The sequence below is a fragment of the Trematomus bernacchii genome, unplaced genomic scaffold, assembly GCF_902827165.1.
Source record: "Trematomus bernacchii unplaced genomic scaffold, fTreBer1.1, whole genome shotgun sequence".
NCBI classification, from domain to species: domain Eukaryota; kingdom Metazoa; phylum Chordata; class Actinopteri; order Perciformes; family Nototheniidae; genus Trematomus; species Trematomus bernacchii.
This window is the reverse complement of record NW_022987533.1, coordinates 26,739-46,305: the sequence shown is the minus strand read 5'-3', so window position 1 is coordinate 46,305 and position 19,567 is coordinate 26,739. Positions and strand designations below refer to the sequence as shown.

Below are 19,567 nucleotides of genomic sequence, written 5' to 3'. Positions count from 1 at the left end.
CCCGTAGTTTCAGAGCGCATCGAGTTTAAAATACCATCTACAAGCTGATGCTGACAGCCTCGCTCCTCCCGCCCGCTTGTGGCAGACCACACTTCCACGCTCACCGGCAGGCCCGGACTGGCCATCGGGAGGACCGGGAGGGTGTGTGTATGTGTGGGGCGACTCGCGCGAGCGAGGCACACCTTACGTGTTGTTGTTGTTAGCATCTGGTGCTAGCTAGCTGCGCTAACGGATATAAGGAGCTGTTTCAATGACATTTCGCCGACAACTGCGCCGAGCACTTGACTTTATGCAGGCAGCCAGACAGTGGGACATTGTACGAAAAGTCAGCACACTCAGCACGGATAGTATGCGCAACATGATTGCAGCTCCCGTTCGAGCATATATGCCTTGAGCTGCACATACTGTAGCTCCAACGATCCATCACAGTGTCTACACACACACACACACACACACACACACACACACACACACACACACACACACACACACACACACACACACACACGCACTTTGTATTGTATTATTGTATGAGAGAGGTTCCAGGTTGAATTGAGGCGAATATTTGTAATGTTCAGAGGTTGTTGTGTTTAATATTCATGAGAATATTTGTCATTGTTCAAATGATAATAAACAAACATATAAAGCATATTTGTCCACTCATATGTTGATAAGAGTATTAAAAACTTGAAAAATATCCCTCTAAGGTACATTTAGAACAGATACAAAATGTGCGATTAATTTGCGATTAATCGCGATTAACTATGGACTATCATGCGATTAATCGCGATTAAATATTTTAATCGACTGACAGCCCTACTTTATATATACAGTCTATGGTTTTAAGTTAACTTGGAGGCTAAGATTAGCATCGTTAGCACCGATGTAGCTACCACTCGCTTACACGCTAACACATTCATTACGTAGCTGATTAAAATCATAAACACATAAATAAAATACTCGAATTTCACTTACCACAAAACGGCATTCATGCGCCGTCTGTTTTAACCGCAGAGCGAGTCACAATAGTCCCATATATAAGCATGAAGAACAAACAAACACGGCCGGGGTCAAGTTGTGTTCCCTGGATGAACTGAGCAGGCAGAGTCCCTGTAGCTTCACGGAGACGGAGCAGCTAGCAGAGAGACAAGAAGCTAACAGCAGCAGTGTCTTGACAGAGCTGTCACTCAATGTGACCACGCCCTAATTTATGCATAAACTTTAAGACCTAATATAAATAAAAGGGTCATGTTAGAAAACAATTCACTCACAGATCCATAATCATGAAGGTGGAATCTAACTATATACATAATAATATTTATTGCATCCAGGGCTAGAAACGTTTTTTTTCTGCTGTGAAATCGGGCATTTTAACATGGGGGTCTATGGATATTGCTCCTTTCTGCAGTCATCGCCTATCGGCCAATATATGAACTGCAGTTTGTGGCACTTCCGTATTGGCGTCCCGGCTCTTCCCCAGAGTTTGCCGCTTGGTGTAAACACAGGGCTGTAGATGCAGAGCTGATAGAAGAGACAGCAGTGTTTTAATACACACATCTTTATTACAACACACAGATCGAAGCTTCTGAACGACCTTCACAAAAACAACCTAAAATAAGTCAAATTAAAAACCCCAAAATATCATAAAGGCAAAAGTGTGACAAACAATATTTGCAAAATGTAAAATAAATATAAAGTCATATTTAACCTGTTCCACCCCGAGCCTGTTTTTCAGGTCTCAGGCTCGAAAATGACATTCCCAGAACAAATGACCATATCTTCCCTTCTAAAAGGGTTAAATTAATAATCTTTGTTCTCAAAGTAATGATAAACCTGTGAGTTGGATGTAGAAAAGTCAGAATCAATATAGATGTTTTTTATTTTAAAGAAAATTCAGATTGAACATAGTAAAAAACTGTAAATGATAGTGTCCGTCCAAAAATTCTTTTTTACTTATAGTGAAAACTACCCTTGGATGATGGGTTAGTAGACTAAAAGCTTTAGGAATCCAAAGTACAACATATAATAAGTACCCTGTATCAAGATTGATGCAAAACAAGTGACATTTGACCTTTTTAGAGAGATTTAGCAAAAAAACCCCACTTCTGGGGTCATTTGGGTGGATTTGACCTATCTCTGGCCCCCCTTGCTCGATTTTGATGAATGAAATCTCTTTATAACCGCTAGAGCCAATGGAATCGAGGGAAAGTTCTACACACACAAACACGTTACCAAATAAGGAGTGAGTGATGCGTGGCCAAAACCGGAAGCTGCATACTCTGGTGGCTACCATTAGCAGCTAACTTTTCTGCTCCGATTTTTACATAAAAATGGAATTATGGATTATAAATGATTTTTTCAAATCGACAGACACATTATTAACCTATGGATTAACCGATTCAGCCTCTTTTTTCTCGTTTTAATGCCATTGAACACGTCTTTTGATCAGATTGACAGCTACGGTGAGACGATCTCCCGTAAAAGCTCCGTAAAGGTACGTGTTGTGATGTCTGTGTTTGCTTCCCCTGTCGCAAGTTCGGATCGCTCAGTGATGATACTATAACTATATAATCTTTGGAGTCTCAGCTTTAATCGGATATATTGTATGTGCAGTTACGATAAGTAATAAGGGTATCTTTATCTTGAGTTGTGTGCTACACTGCGTGAGCATTTTTTCGCTTAGTGCTAATTCAGAGGCTTGGTATTACCCTTGTGTTTTTTTTTTGGTAAAAAGGGTTCATATCTTCAGTTAGCTGAGATTCTTCCCGTTAATCTGGTGCTACACATTAATAGTTTCATAAATGTTAAGAAGCCCTGAGACACAGTTTTTTCGAAAAAAAACGGTGGGGGGGGGGGGGTCCACTGGGGGGACCGTCGTCCTTAAGAGGTTAAATAAAAAGTGTGTTTTTAGTTTAAATGATTTCTCTGTTTTGATGAAAGTGTTTTAAGGAGAGATAATGAACAGCTGTTATATATAGGGTTATAACGTCTGTAGTGGAGTCACCTGTCCAGCAGAGGGCGCTGCAGGGCACAAGCCTCCTGGAGAAGCACTATGTATGTATATATATATATATATATATATATGTATATCTGTTATCCTGCAGGACGTTCTGTGACTCTTCAGGACGATGTGTCTCTTCAGGCTGGTCAGAGATCTGTTTGTTCTGATCAATAACATGCCGTTCATCACAGTATTAGTACATTCATGAGGAATATAATGAAGTACATTTACTCAAGTACTCTACTCTTTGAGGTACTTGTACTCTCCTCTTTGAGGTACTTGTACTCTACTCTACTTGTACTCTACTCTTTGAGGTACTTGTACTCTACCTGAGTATTTGATAACTTTATATCTGACGATCAGATTATTATCTAATAGAAACTGCACAGGCATTATATTATTATTTAGAAGTTAAACATTCAATCTGTGCCGTCTTTATTTACAGATATTTAGGACAGGAGAGGACAGGAGAGGACAGGAGAGGACAGGAGGGGACAGGAGAGGACAGGAGAGGACAGGAGGATTTGTCCTCCTCTCTGGTGCTCAGCGCAAGATTCAGATTTCCTGTTTGCTTTCTTTACTTCTGTCGCAGGTGATGGAGAAGAATAAGAGGGCCCTCGCTGCAGAGACAGTCCTGATCCGGGGGACAGACGGGGGACAGATGGGGGTCTCAGTCGTTCTCGTTGCTGTGGTTGGTCCTCTGGTCCCCCGTCCTCTCCGTCCTCTCCGTCCTCTCCGTCCTCTCCGTCCTCTCCGTCCTCTCCGTCCTCTCCGTCCTCTCCGTCCTCTCCGTCCTCTCCGTCCGTCCTCTCCTCTCCTCTCGGGGGACAGACGGGGTCTCAGTCGTCCTCGTCGCTGTGGTTGGTCCTCTCGTCCCCCGTCCTCTCCGTCCTCTCCTCGCTGGCGGAGCTCTCGTCGATGTTCTGCAGAGAGTCGCATCGCTGCAGGGACAGACGCTCCGAGGAGACGCCGGGGAGGACGCTCTGATCCGGGAACAGCCAGGGCCGAAGACCAGGACCATGTCTCCTCTTCCAGTCCGGGTACTTCAGGGACGCCTTGTAGATCCTGCGCATGGCCTGAGGACGAGAGGACGAGGGGGACATGAGGGGGCAGGAGAGGACAGGAGAAGACAGGAGAGGACAGGAGGGGAGACGAGAGGACAGGAGAGGTCATCACACCAGAGGCCTGTACGACGAAGCCGGTTCAACATAACCTGGATATGTTTGAGTTAGCCGGTTGGCCTAATCCAAAACAAACGCGCTCTCGCTAAACTGTCCTACGACGCTGGTTATCAACTCGTTAACTCAAGCCAGCCGTGTCCTATCTAGTTAGGTGCGCGTTCACATGAAAGGGGTGGTATTTGGAGCATTCGACCAATCACAAACATGGAGAAGCGTACTGACAGCGCAGCGTCATACTTCCTGAATGAAAAGTGAACTTTAATATTAGTCAAATATGAAGAAGTTAAACTTTAAACATCCATGACTTAAACACTTTATCCAGGATCAAAGCCACATAGCTGCACCTGCAAGGTGAATACAGCTGGTAAAAGAAAAAGTGTTTGAATGCGTACATTAACAGGTTTATGAAATCACTGCCCCGTCCAAGACACGATCTGACTTTAATTACATTTGACTCGAGTGTTTCGTCAACTTAATGTGTTGCTTAAAATAATACTTCTGCATACAGTATGTGACACTGTGAGTGTTGCACGGCCAGATACGGCTCAGCTGACTCGGATAAGGAAATATATGATACATTATGATGTGATATGATATGAATGATAATGGGACACATCAACGTCTGCACTCACAGTGCCGCGGACTGTACTTAATGTTACTCTGATCCGGTTACTTATGTTGTGGCAGATATTTAAGTAAGCTTTCTTAACGCTAATGTTATAATAGTCAGATTGCTCTGAAGATGGGAGGTGATATTCTATTAATGTTCACGTTCACACAGTCGGTGATTCTTGCCGGCCGTCTTTCCTGCAACGGTAGTTTTTCTGTATTTCCTCTATCCTGTAATATGACTTGATAGCTTTAAACTCCGCACACTGAGCTCTGATTGGTCAGCAGGCGGTGCTTTCACTGAGTTGATCTCTTAGCCTGCCACCTAACCTGCTCCGGACCAGGTTAGCCGCTCAGCATAAGTTACCATGGAGATCTAGCCCGCTAAAAAGAGAACCAGCGTCGTAGGACCGGAAACCCTGAAGTTAGCTCGCTAAGCGAAAATCCGGCTTCGTCGTACAGGCCTCTGGTTACAGTACAACGTATTCAAACCACAGAAGAATACTTTACCTTCGGGGCCACCAACTGAGACGCTCTGTTCACGACCCACTTAGGTAACGAACCTGCAGAGACAACAGAACCAGGATCAGAACCAGGACCAGAACCAGGATCAGATCCAGGACCAGGACCAGGATCAGATCCAGGACCAGAACCAGGATCAGAACCAGGATCAGAACCAGAACAAGGATCAGATCCTTTTTTTCGTTCCACTGAGGGAATTTTTACGTTGTTACAACAAAGTGTAGATAGAGACGAAGGAAATAGAACACGGTTATATAAAAAGGAACATTAGAGGAACACGTTCAGGTCGAGAGGATAACTGTGAAGTGTGGTCTATACAGAAAGGGTTATCAAGTGGTTCCACTGGTTCCACTGGTTCCTTATTGACTGGGTAAATCAGAGGTTCTGTGGGGGTCCCACCTTTGGGGTCCATCTGGGTCAGGTAGTAGAGGGTGGAGCTGCTGGGTCCGTTAGACTGGATCAGATACCCCGTCAGCAGGGACACCGCCCGCACAAAGTCCTTCTTAGGGGGGTGGTCCTGAGGACAGTTATCGTTTATTAAAGACGTGTGTTTGTTGTTGTTTATTATAGACGTGTGTGTTGTTGTTTATTATAGACGTGTGTGTTGTTGTTTATTATAGACGTGTGTGTGTTGTTGTTTATTAGAGACGTGTGTGTTGTTGTTTATTATAGACGTGTGTGTTGTTGTTTATTAGAGACGTGTGTGTGTTGTTGTTTATTATAGACGTGTGTGTGTTGTTGTTTATTATAGACGTGTGTGTTGTTGTTTATTAGAGACGTGTGTGTGTTGTTGTTTATTATAGACGTGCGTGTTGTTGTTTATTATAGACGTGTGTGTTGTTGTTTATTATAGACGTGTGTGTGTTGTTGTTTATTATAGACGTGTGTGTTGTTGTTTATTATAGACGTGTGTGTGTTGTTGTTTATTATAGACGTGTGTGTTGTTGTTTATTATAGACGTGTGTGTTGTTGTTTATTATAGACGTGCGTGTTGTTGTTTATTATAGACGTGTGTGTTGTTGTTTATTATAGACGTGTGTTTGTTGTTGTTTATTATAGACGTGTGTTTGTTGTTGTTTATTATAGACGTGTGTGTTGTTGTTTATTATAGACGTGTGTGTTGTTGTTTATTATAGACGTGTGTGTGTTGTTTATTATAGACGTGCGTGTTGTTGTTTATTATAGACGTGTGTGTTGTTGTTTATTATAGACGTGTGTGTGTTGTTTATTATAGACGTGTGTTTGTTGTTGTTTATTATAGACGTGTGTGTTGTTGTTTATTATAGACGTGTGTGTTGTTGTTTATTATAGACGTGTGTGTTGTTGTTTATTATAGACGTGTGTGTGTTGTTTATTATAGACGTGTGTTTGTTGTTGTTTATTATAGACGTGCGTGTTGTTGTTTATTATAGACGTGTGTGTTGTTGTTTATTATAGACGTGTGTGTGTTGTTTATTATAGACGTGTGTGTGTTGTTGTTTATTATAGACGTGTGTTTTTGTTTATTATAGACGTGTGTGTTGTTGTTTATTATAGACGTGTGTGTTGTTGTTTATTATAGACGTGCGTGTTGTTGTTTATTATAGACGTGTGTGTTGTTGTTTATTATAGACGTGTGTGTGTTGTTTATTATAGACGTGTGTTTGTTGTTGTTTATTATAGACGTGTGTGTTGTTGTTTATTATAGACGTGTGTGTTGTTGTTTATTATAGACGTGTGTTTGTTGTTGTTTATTATAGACGTGTGTTTGTTGTTGTTTATTATAGACGTGTGTGTGTTGTTGTTTATTATAGACGTGTGTGTTGTTGTTTATTATAGACGTGTGTGTTGTTTATTATAGACGTGTGTGTTGTTGTTTATTATAGACGTGTGTGTTGTTGTTTATTATAGACGTGTGTGTGTTGTTTATTATAGACGTGTGTGTTGTTGTTTATTATAGACGTGTGTGTTGTTGTTTATTATAGACGTGTGTGTTGTTGTTTATTATAGACGTGTGTGTTGTTGTTTATTATAGACGTGCATGTTGTTGTTGTCTCACCGGGTGTTTGACTGAGTAGTTGATGATCAGGAAGTCGTTCCCCAGAGGAAGCCAAGACCTCATCGTCACAAAGTCCCTGTTCTTCAGAGGACTGGGACACCTCCCTACACACACACAGACACACACAGACACACACACACACACACACACACACACACACACACACACACACACACACACACACACACACACACACACACACACACACACACACACACACATTAGCATGCAGTGACGCTCTCCTCCTGTGGGGGCAGTGTCAGACCTACAGGAGTAGTATCCCACGTCGGTGTTGGCGGTCAGCCTCCCGATGTCGTACGTCTCGATCATGTTGCTGTCCCACTTCCTGCGGTAGCTGGTGTCGTGGAGGACGTCGTACAGCGTCTCCGCGGACACGTCCTTACACACGATCCTCATCTGAGACACAGAGACACGTTAATAACCAACAGGAAGTCAGGAGAGATCAGCCGGAGACCTGAAGCTAACAGTGTAGCATCAGAGGCCTGTACTACGAAGCTGGATTTTCGCTTAGCCGGCTAACTTCAGGGAAATCTCGGGCTTTCCGGTCCTACGACGCTGGTTCTCTTTTTAGCAGGCTAGATTTCCATGGTAACTTATGCTGAGCGGCAAACCTGCTCCGGAGCAGGTTAGGTGGCAGGCTAAGAGATCAACTCAGTGAAAGCACCGCCTGCTGACCAATCAGAGCTCCGTGTGCGGAGTTTAAAGCGATCAATTCATATTACAGGATAGAGGAAATACAGAAAAACTGCCGTTGCAGGAAAGACGGCCGGCCAAAATCAACTGACTGTGTGAACGTGAAAATTAATAGAATATCCCCTCCCATCTTCAGAGCAATCTGACTATTATAACATTAGCGTTAAGAAAGCTTACTTAAATATCTGCCACGACATAAGTAACCGGATCAGAGTAACATTAAGTACAGTCCGCGGCACTGTGAGTGCAGACGTTGATGTGTCCCATTATCATTCATATCATATCACATCATAATGTATCATATATTTCCTTATTTGAGTCAGCTTCTTGAGCCGTATCTGGCCGTGCAACACTCACAGTGTCACATACTGTATGCAGAAGTATTATTTTAAGCAACACATTAAGTTGACGAAACACTCGAGTCAAATTCTCCTAATTAAAGTCAGATCCACTCGTGTCTTGGACGGGGCAGTGATTTCATAAACCTGTTAATGTACGCATTCAAACACTTTTTCTTTTACCAGCTGTATTCACCTTGCAGGTGCAGCTATGTGGCTTTTATCCTGGATAAAGTGTTTAAGTCATGGATGTTTAAAGTTTAACTTCTTCATATTTGACTAATATTAAAGTTCACTTTTCATTCAGGAAGTATGACGCTGCGCTGTCAGTACGCTTGTCCGTGTTTGAGATTGGTCGAATGCTCCAAATACCACCCCTTTCATGTGAACGCGCACCTAACTAGATAGGACACGGCTGGCTTGAGCGATCCACTTGATAACCAGCGTCGTAGTACAGTTTAGCCAGAGCGCGTATGTTTTGGATTGGGCCAACCGGCTAACTCAAACATATCCAGGTTAGGTTGAACCAGCTTCGTAGTACAGGCCTCAGGTAACCCTGAGGGTGAGCTAACGCTGTGGGGCTAACTCAAAGCCCTTTTCTCATATGTTTGGCTCGCCTAGGCTTTTTTTGTAGAAATGCTATTAAAACATGAACCCTGTGCTGCATAATCAAGTAATATACATGTTTCTTTTCATAACAAGCTAAGCTATCAGCATAGGTAGGCTACATGGATGTACACGTAGTTATGAGACCATAAGTACAAAAGAAAAAACAAGACGAAAATGTCATCACTCAGAAATGTAGTTCTGAGTAATGACATTGTATTCAAAACATGTGATGAAGGTGTGGCGCGCAGTGCGGACACTTTGGGCCGTTCTCATTTCATCAAATCCCCCTCCTCGGTCCTCCGGTAGTGACCCGGAAATGAATTTTAGCGCGCCATGTTGAAGGACATCTCATTTCTCTCAATGCACATCGAGGACCGAGCATCGAGCGTCGAGGAGGCTCTCTGGAGGAGCTATAACCGAGGATACACTGATGGGTCCTCCACGGTCCTCCACGGCTCCTTCGTGGATGCATTTCCGGCAACAGTGATGTTTCAAAGAGTCGTGACGCACGGCCGGACTTATCTCAGCCAATCACAGCTCTGCATGCATCCCCATGATATTATTTTAGTAACTGCTTTCATCGCGACGCGATGTTTACAGTGAGAACAGCTGTGAGGTCCGTGCAGAAAGCAGAGCAGTGTGTAAAATATATATCACTCAGTATAACAGGCCTACTCTCTTTATTTGCTTTAGTTTAGTAGATATCTACAAACAAAGAGTCCAGATTTTTTTCTAAAACCATTTAGTGCTTCACAAAATAAAATACACAACGGCTGTAGCCTGATTATGCTTTAGGAGCTGTAGGTGTGTGTGTGTGTGTGTGTGTGTGTGTGTGTGTGTGTGTGTGTGTGTGTGTCCGCATCTGTAGCCTGTTATTGTCTCATTATACCGCACTGTGAATGAATCAAAGTAAATATATAAGTCGTCATGAACACATCTGTCCATCAGACAGAGTGCTGCTGTGCCTCCTGTCATCATTAATGGACGTCTCTTTAAAATGACCGCTCAGAGGAGAGGAGTTCTCATCTCTCTAACCGCCTGCTGCTTCCCCTCCTCTCTCCTCGGTTCCCCTCCTCGGCTCCTCCGCTCGCATCTCCTGTGGGCGGGACTAAGTCTCGAGGATAGGAGTCGAGGAGGGGAGTCGAGGATAGGAGTCGAGGAGGGGAATTTGATGAAATGAGAACGGCCCTTTGTAGTCCCTCTGACAGCAGGTCATGTGATCCGCTCTGCAGGTCATGTGATCCGCTCTGATCACCAGATACTGAGGTCAGACGCTCCGTGTAACTCAATCAGCGTCTGGTTAATCTTTCATAAGGAGCTTCATGTCTCTGTCGTCATGTCTGTCCCTCGTCTCTCTGAAGAGCTGCTCAGTTCAAACGCCTGTTCCAGACCTCATGCATATTTATAAAGAGATATAATGAATGTTCCTCAGGGTTCTTTTACTCATTAGGACGGTCCGGGAGGAAGGGAGAACCATTTCAACCATTGATAGGAACCGCATGGTGAAACATGGACCGAAGAAGAAGAAGAAGAAGAAGAAGAAGAAGAAGCGCCTCGCTGCTCCTGAAAGACGCTCTGAATTAGTCAACATGTGTGTGTGTGTGTGTGTGTGTGTGTGTGTGTGTGTGTGTGTATGTGTGTGTGTGGGGACATACTCCTCTGTAACCGCAAAACACACACACTACACACACTACAGACACTACACACACTACACACTACACACACTACACACTACACACACTACAGACACTACACACACTACAGACACTACAGACACTACACACACTACAGACACTACACACACTACAGACACTACACACACTACACACACTACACACATTACACACACTACACACACTACATACACTACACACACTACACACACTACAGACACTACAGACACTACAGACACTACACTACACACACTACAGATACTACAGACACTACACACTACACACACTACACACACTGCAGACACTACACACTACACACACTACAGACACTACACACACTACAGACACTACAGACACTACACACACTACACACTACACACACTACACACACTACACACACTACAGACACTACAGACACTACACACACTACAGACACTACAGACACTACACACACAGTACACACACATACACACACACAAACACACACACGCTTGTCAGGTGCTAGTCTCTTCCATCAGGAGGAGCAGCTTAAGAAAGGATGCAGATATAAAAACCCAAATGTTCCTCATGAAGAAACATCTTCAGCAACACGTACAGCGTTTAGAGAACATTCAGCAGCTTCAGGAGACATGGCAGCGTTTACTGAAAGCTGCTGAAACCAAACGCTGAAGAAGCTCAGAACACAACGCAGACCAGGGGACACTAAAGAGTGACGCACACAGCTGGGAGACCAGGGGACACTAAAGAGTGACGCACACAGCTGGGAGACCAGGGGACACTAAAGAGTGACGCACACAGCTAGGAGACCAGGGGACACTAAAGAGTGACGCACACAGCTGGGAGACCAGGGGACACTAAAGAGTGACGCACACAGCTAGGAGACCAGGGGACACTAAAGAGTGACGCACACAGCTAGGAGACCAGGGGACACTAAAGAGTGACGCACACAGCTAGGAGACGAGGGGACACTAAAGAGTGACGCACACAGCTGGAGACCAGGGGACACTAAAGAGTGACGCACACAGCTGGGAGACCAGGGGACACTAAAGAGTGACGCACATTACTGCTTGGCTACTTCTCTGTTTCAGTGTGTGTACTCTGTATAAATGCTCTGGAGTTGATCTGATTGAAATTGTGATTTTAATCTCAAAACCGCTACAGTATTTTCAGGCAGAAATTTGGGGAAATTATTTTTGACAGAAACCTTAAAACTGAACTAACTGGCTGCTAGGGTTAACTTTGATTTAAACATTTACGTAGAATACTAAGAGCTTTATTGAGTACGGGTAACTGTATTAAGGGTTAAACTCATATATTTATAACTTAGTGTTTAATGTAATTTAGTGGGAATGCTGACACAGCATTCCAACTATCTGTTATGCTACGCACAAAATTCTTTATTATTCCGCCGGGTTATTTTCCGCTGCTTCTTGGCCCACATTGAACGTCGCAGAAACTCCGTTCAAACATCAAAACGTTCAGCTCAGTCGGGAATCGATGGCTATTACTTTGATCATTCATAACTTTCATAATTCCAGAGATACATCCCATAATACATCCAATTTTTAACATTGAAGTCAATGGAGAAACTCTTCAGACTTCAACAATCTTCATGCAACTTCAACTGCTAACTGTTCATTCATACTTTCACTCAGAAACCTCATTCCAACTTTAAAATGTTACACATTATTCGTGTAACACAACTTTTAAATCTGATTCTTACTTTTAGAAATATTAAACATTGTTCAGACCTTGGTAAAGAGGCCTTCTTCAGATTTTAGAGTGCGTGATGTCACAGCTAGAGTGGAGAACAGATTTAATTTTGCCTTCATATTTTCTTTTAAACGTGCCATAATTCCCAAACCCTACATTCCTGAGACACCATTTTTCATGACAAACGTAGGAAAACATCTCGTAGCTTGAAAGATAAAAAGAAATTAAGTAAAATAATTAAACAAAATGCCTCTTGAGGGCATGAAGTGACAAAAACTTTCAACATGTCTCCATTAAACTCCATTGTAAGTTCAGCCCAATCTTTCCCCACCACAGCAGCCGCACACCTTTAGTTAACCTGCCAAAAAGGCCACATTATTAACCCGGAAGTACACAAAAAGCACACTTCAGATGCTCAAGTTCCTTGAGATGCTTCACGCTTTGAAATCTGTTACGGTTCTTCAACAAAACGTTCACATGTAAGAGGTTTATCTCTCATTCAGAACAATGGAAACCTTTGATCTCTGGACACCTCCTTAGCTCAAATATAAACACCTGTGTAATGGAACACGATGATGTCATACTGACTTCAACATGTTCCACATATTTTAGACATTATTCGTGACGTATGCTTTTAGTTCTAAAGTTTTCAGTTCAAATATTCTGCTGCTTTTTCATGCATTTAGACTTTTATTTTCTTGTTCTTATTTCACATTCAAGTCCCCTCTATTCATGAACCCTTTAAAGTACTCAGCCACACCACTTATATACCACGTGCAACTGTTGCTATGTGAGTTAATCTTTCAAATACAAGGTTGCTTGTTTGATTCAAGCTCTTGAAGTCAATATGTCAAGGTATTTATCCCTAACATTTGATCAGCTAACTAATGACACACACTCAGAGGATCTTTATAAACGTTTTAAGTATTGCACATCTTTAAACATGACTCTTATAAATCACTTTTAAAACCAGCGATGCACTACAGTGTCAGCTTTTCTAAAATAGAAACTTCAATGTTCACATCTTTCTAAATGATTCTACTTTTCAATGACCTACAAATAATCCTAATAATAATCCCATTTTCAATCTTCCAACTGTTCATATGTTTTGGTCAATTAACAAACCTGTTACAAATGTGTTGTTCAACAAATTTGAGCCTTTGCCACATTTATTATATCACCATGGAAACCTTTGATCTCTGGACACGTCGTTAGCTCAAATATAAACACCTGTGTCATGGAACACGATGATGTCATCACTCCAACTGACATGCTCCGAGCAGCAGACTTCAGATAATGGTTAACGGTCCAGCCCTCAACAGCTCTACGTCAATTATGGGGTTTCATCATATGCCGTTTCCATGGAAACGCATCCCTCGCCATAAAAGACGATGTCGCTATAACTCCTATGAAAATGTTCAAAAAGTGCTCAAACTTCACATGTGTGCTAACAGTCCAGCCGTGAAGACATCTACGGGACAGTTTTGAGATTTCTTCAAATGCCATTGCCATGGCAACACAATGCTCGCCATGAAACACGGTTTTCTCATAACTTCAGTGAAAATGCTCCAAATGGCCCAAGACTTCACAGGTTTGGTAACGATGCAGCCATCAACATATCTAAGCGTATTATGGGATGTCATCAAATGCCGTTGGCATGGCGACAGATCATTCACCATCAAGTTAGTTCAAAAGTTTGCAGTTCAAATATTCTGCTGCTTTTCCAAGCCCTTTTACTTTCTTTTCTTCTCTCATCACACATTCAAGCCCCCAGTGTTCATGTATCATTTCAATCTAAATTCTTCACTTTCTTCTTACATTACATTTCAGCATATCAATTTAGCATCAGCTTTTCAGCATAAAGCATTCCCACTAGCAATTTCTTCAGGAATTGCATTCTCTAGTTGTAAACTATTGTGCCACTAAAAAGTTTCATTTATTCAACTCAGGAGTGAGCCAGTTTCAATTTCCTATTGAGGCCCATCAGCTGCAGAGAGTTAACTAATTAAAGTGGAGTGGCCCCACAGCTGTGAGAACTCAGCAATCAGGTGTCCATTTTAGGTAGCACTTTCCTGGAGCGTCAGACAGACGAAGACTGACAAAGACGATAGAGTCCTGTTGGAGTCCAATTCTGACAAAGACAATAGAGTCCTATTGGAGTCACGAGCGAGGCAAAGAGGAGGTAAATCCTACTTTAAATGAGCTAAGTATCGCTGGTGTTTATATCCACTCTTGCTAAAAACATGTGTATATTCTCCATTCCTGTTCATGTGTCTTCTCGCAATTATCACTGGCCCTGTGCATCTCCTAATCGTTATAACCGGGCTGCTCTCGTCTATCCCACATGCTCCACTGAGATCCAACATCTAGTTGCAGGTGGCCGGTGGAACTGCCAGTCAGCTGTTCCTAAGGCTGACTTCATCTCTGGCTACGCTTCCCTGCAGTCTCTGGATTTCCTTGCTCTCACTGAGACCTGGATTACACCATCCAACACATCCACCCCAGCAGCTCTCTCCACAGCATATTCCTTCACCCATACATCCAGACCCACTGGCAGAGGAGGTGGCACTGGTCTCCTGCTCTCTCCCAAATGGAGCTTTTCCCTCTTCAAGCTACCTAACTTCACTCCTTCCACCTTTGAATTCCATGCCGTCACAGTAACCCATCCTATACAATTAACCATTGTTGCCGTCCACCAGGCGCCTTGGGGGACTTCTTGGAGGAATTAGATCATCTCCTCTCACACATCCCTGAAACTGGCCCTCCCGCTGTACTTCTCGGAGACTTCAACCTCCAGACAGGAAATATATCTGAACTAACATCTCTTTTAACCGCCTTTGCTTTCTCACTGTCTCCGTCCCCACCAACTCATAAAGCTGGCAATGTCCTTGATCTCATATTCTCAAGGAACTGCACTACTTCTAACCTCTCTGTAAACCCACTTCACACATCCAATCACTTCTTCATTTCATTCTCTCTACCCCTTTCCAAACATAACAAACTAATCTCTTCTAATTCTGCTCCTGTCCGCCGTAACCTTCGTTCCCTCTCCCCCTCTACCTTTGCCTCATTGGTGCTCTCAGCCCTCCCTTCCTCTGACTCGTTCCAACTCCTGCCTCCAAACTCTGCTGCAGAAACTCTCCTCTCCACTCTTTCATCCTCTCTGGACTCTCTCTGTCCTCTCACATCTCGGCAGGCTCGTCAGTCCCCTCCTGCTCCCTGGCTAAATGACGCACTGCGTGCTAATAGAACCATCCTTCAGGCAGCAGAGCGGAAATGGTGGAAATCCAAACACCATGACGACCTCCTAACCTATTAGGCTCTCCTCTCCTCTTTCTCTGCTTCCATCTCTCAGGCAAAAAGCACTTTCTTTCAAGATAAGATCCATTCTTCCTATTCCAATCCCAAAAAACTATTTTCTATCTTCTCCACCCTCCTGGACCCCCCCAAAGCCCCTTCCCCCTCCTCCCTTCTTCCAAGCGACTTCGTTAACTACATTGAAAAAAAGGATGATGACATTCGTTGCTTGTCTAGCTGACATCTCTCAGTGGATGTCTGCTCACCACCTCAAGCTCAACCTTGACAAGACTGAACTGCTTTTCCTTCCGGGAAAAGATTGTCCCACTCTTGACCTAACAATCAACATCGGCCCCTCTATTGTTTCCCCGACTCAGACTGCAAGGAATCTGGGTGTGACCCTAGATAACAACCTGTCCTTCACTGCAAACATTGCTGCTACAACCCGCTGCTGCAGATACACTCTTTACAACATCAGGAGGATACGTCCCCTCCTGACCCAGAAAGCCACGCAGGTTCTGGCCCAGGCTCTCGTCATCTCACGCCTAGACTACTGCAACTCCCTCCTGGCTGGTCTACCTGCATGTGCCATCCGACCTCTGCAGCTCATCCAGAATGCAGCGGCTCGTCTGGTCTTCAACCTTCCTAAATGTTCCCACACCACACCACTCCTCCGCTCCCTTCACTGGCTTCCAGTAACTGCCAGAATCCACTTCAAGACACTGGTACTTGCGTACCATGCTGTGAATGGATCTGGCCCTTCCTACATCCAGGACATGGTTAAACTGTACACCCCAGCACGTGCACTCCGCTCTGCCTCGGCCAAACGTCTCGCTGCACCAGCACTGCGAGGGGGACCCAAGTTCCCATCAGCAAAAACACGTGGGTTTGCTATCCTGGCTCCAAAATGGTGGAATGAGCTCCCCATTGAAATCAGGACAGCAGAAAGCTTACACATCTTCTGGAGCAGACTGAAAACTCATCTCTTTCGACTCCACTTCGAGCAATAAAATTACTAACTAAGCACTTATATACTAACAAAGGACTGGCTTATCTAAAGCCAGTTGAGTAGCACTTGAAATGTTTTGGCTCTATGAAACCTGATGTACTTATATGATTCTGTTTTCTTCAAGTTTGTATCTTGTTGGTCGAATGCACTTATTGTAAGTCGCTTTGGATAAAAGCGTCAGCTAAATGTGATGTAATGAACATCCATGTCGACTCCATGCACCTTTGCCTCTGAATTTCTGTCACTACTCGACTGCTTCACCCCCACGCAGCACGTCCAAGGTCCCACCCTGACCTAGTGTGCTCTATTGGCACTCCTCCCTCCCTTCTCCAGTGCCTGGACCTAGCTGTTGTGGACCACCATGACATCCTCTTTTCCGTCCCTGTCCTCCTGCCCATGCAGCGTGCAACACCATCACATTCAGGAACACCAAAACACTGAGTGCACCAGCCCTGAACAGCATGATAGCATCCCAGCCTCCATTCCCCTCCCCACCACAGGGGATGGCCTGGTTGCTACAACCCAGCTCTATCCCTCAGCCTTGACTCTCTAGCCCCCCTCAAAACCCGGTCTGCCCCTTGGTTCACCACTGAACTCTGCACCCTGAAGGCTTCTGGTCGTCGGCTAGAGAGACCGTGAGGCCTATCAGGACCATGTGAAGTCCTACAAACAAGCTCTCTCCCGGACTAGGTCTTCATACTAATCCACCCTCATTGGCAACCAACATAACCAGCCGAGAATGCTGTTCTCTACCCCCATCCTCCAGGTGTTACCCTCACCCTCATCACCCTCATCACCCTCATCACCCTCATCACCCTCATTACCCTCATCACCCTCATCACCCTCATCACCCTCATTACCCTCATCACCCTCATCACCCTCATCACCCTCATTACCCTCATCACCCTCATCACCCTCATCACCCTATCTACACCCCTTCAGACCTCCTCCCCCTTCAGACCTCCTCATTTTAAATATATAATAAGATAATAATATCAATGGATTAAAAAAATTAAAATATTCAAATGTATGATAAAATAATAAAAACGGACCAAAAGTATAAATAATAAACTGAGAATATAAAACAGTTATTATAAATGTTAATAAATGTTTATAAATGTTATAAAAACTCTGACCTTGAGCTTCTGCACGGTGGTGGTCTCCTTCTCTCTGCACCACACCGTCACCCCCCCCACAGAGTACCTACTGCTCCAGCCCTCAGGACTCAGGACCTGATCCCTGAAGGACGAGAAGGCCGAGTCGTCCGGGATCTCAACCGGCATCCTCACTCTGTCACTACTGCTAGAACTACTGCTAGAACTACAACTAGAACTACTGCTAGTCACTACTAGAACTACTGCTAGAACTACTGCTAGTCACTAGAACTAGAACTAGAACTAGGAACTACAAATAATATCTAGAACTGTAAGTATGACTAAGACAGTCTGCAGTCAGTGTGATCAGCTGTCTCTGAGGATGAAGAGTGAAGAGTGTCTGCAGTCAGAGGGATGTGTGTGTGTGTGTGTGTGTGTGTGTGTGTGTGTGTGTGTGTGTGTTGTGTGTGTGTGTGTGTGTGTTTGTGTGTGTGTGTGTGTGTGTGTGTGTGTGTGTGTGTGTGTGTGTGTGTGTGTGTGTGTGTGTGTGTGTGTGTGTGTGTGTGTGTGTGTGTGTGTGTGTGTGTGTGTGTGTGTGTGTGTGTGTGTGTGTGTGTGTGTGTGTGTGTGTGTGTGTGTGTGTGTGTGTGTGTGTGTGTGTGTGTGTGTGTGTGTGTGTGTGTGTGTGTGTGTGTGTGTGTGTTGCAGAGCGCTCACTCTCTGAGGACCGGAGGATGCACAGCTGGACAGGAAGTGGGAAACTTGAGTGAGTTTGTTTCAGATGTTTAAAAAGGAGCTGAAGAGTCGTAAAGTCCACGCTGCTGCCAGCTAGCACTCAGCTAGCAGAGTGAGTCTCCTCTTATTACAGCATCTCTGTCTGTCTGCGTGCTGCCTTCAGGTGCTCCTGTAAACCTGAGCGCCCCAGGCTGCTGTGAACCTGAGGGAGTGATAGGAGGAAAGGTGACGTCACACATGTTATTATTTAGTCTTTTATTTAGAAAATCTGCATTTCCTCCAGACTCTGTGATGATAGAGGTGTTAACCCTGAGCAGTGAGAGTGTGTTTACTAACGGGCCATGAACGCAGCAGTAACAGGAGCTCACCTGTTGTTCAGGTGGGGGGGAGGATCCTCTGTGATGTCATCAGATCAGGTGACAGGGTGAGGAAGCTTCCAGAAACTCACTCTGATTACATCAGTAGCTCTTTATAATATATTGGCCGTATCTCATTTCTGAGATTCCCCTCCTCGACTCCTATCCTCGACTCCTATCCTCGACTCCCCTCCTCGACTCCTATCCTCGACTCCTATCCTCGACTCCCCTCCTCGACTCCTATCCTCGACTCCTATCCTCGAGACTTAGTCCCGCCCACAGGAGATGCGAGTGGAGGAGCCGAGGAGGAGAGCCGAGGAGAGAGGAGGGGAGCCGAGGAGAGAGGAGGGGAAGCGAGGAGAGAGGAGGGGAAGCAGCAGGCGGTTAGAGAAATGAGAACTCCTCTCCTCTGAGCGGTCATTTTAAAGAGACGTCCATTAATGATGACAGGAGGCACAGCAGCACTCTGTCTGATGGACAGATGTGTTCATGACGACTTATATATTTACTTTGAATCATTCACAGTGCGGTATAATGAGACAGTAACGTAGCGTCCACACAGCAGCGTTAAAAAAATCTTCTAACGCTTCTGCCCATTCACTTTGAATGGGGTGTATTGAAGTATTCGATGTTCTCGCGCCCAGGAGAGGAGCTTAGAATGAAGAGACTAATGGAGTC

General features: G+C 44.3%; 1 protein-coding gene across 1 annotated transcript; it reads right to left on the bottom strand.

Moving 5' to 3' along the window:
- Positions 1–3,017: 3,017 nt before the first annotated feature.
- On the bottom strand, positions 3,018–19,067 carry stard15 (StAR-related lipid transfer (START) domain containing 15). The gene is made up of 7 exons (XM_034122515.1): positions 18,902–19,067; positions 18,516–18,735; positions 7,621–7,768; positions 7,352–7,455; positions 5,713–5,830; positions 5,302–5,354; positions 3,018–4,077 (listed from the first exon to the last, which is right to left on the bottom strand). Exons 3-7 carry the CDS (start codon positions 7,766–7,768, stop codon positions 3,841–3,843), a joined length of 660 nt encoding a protein of 219 aa, XP_033978406.1. The 5' UTR covers positions 18,516–18,735; positions 18,902–19,067; the 3' UTR covers positions 3,018–3,840.
- Between the last annotated feature and the right edge of the window lie 500 nt (positions 19,068–19,567).

Bases quoted from the DNA above. Each gene is read 5' to 3' on its own strand.
- stard15 (XM_034122515.1), bottom strand. From the start codon at position 7,768: ATGAGGATCGTGTGTAAGGACGTGTCCGCGGAGACGCTGTACGACGTC. The intron at 5,355-5,712 runs GTGGGACCCCCA...TTGTCTCTGCAG, and splicing joins GACCCAGATGGACCCCAAAG to GTTCGTTACCTAAGTGGGTC. The intron at 4,078-5,301 runs GTAAAGTATTCT...TCTCGTCCTCAG, and splicing joins CTCAGTTGGTGGCCCCGAAG to GCCATGCGCAGGATCTACAA.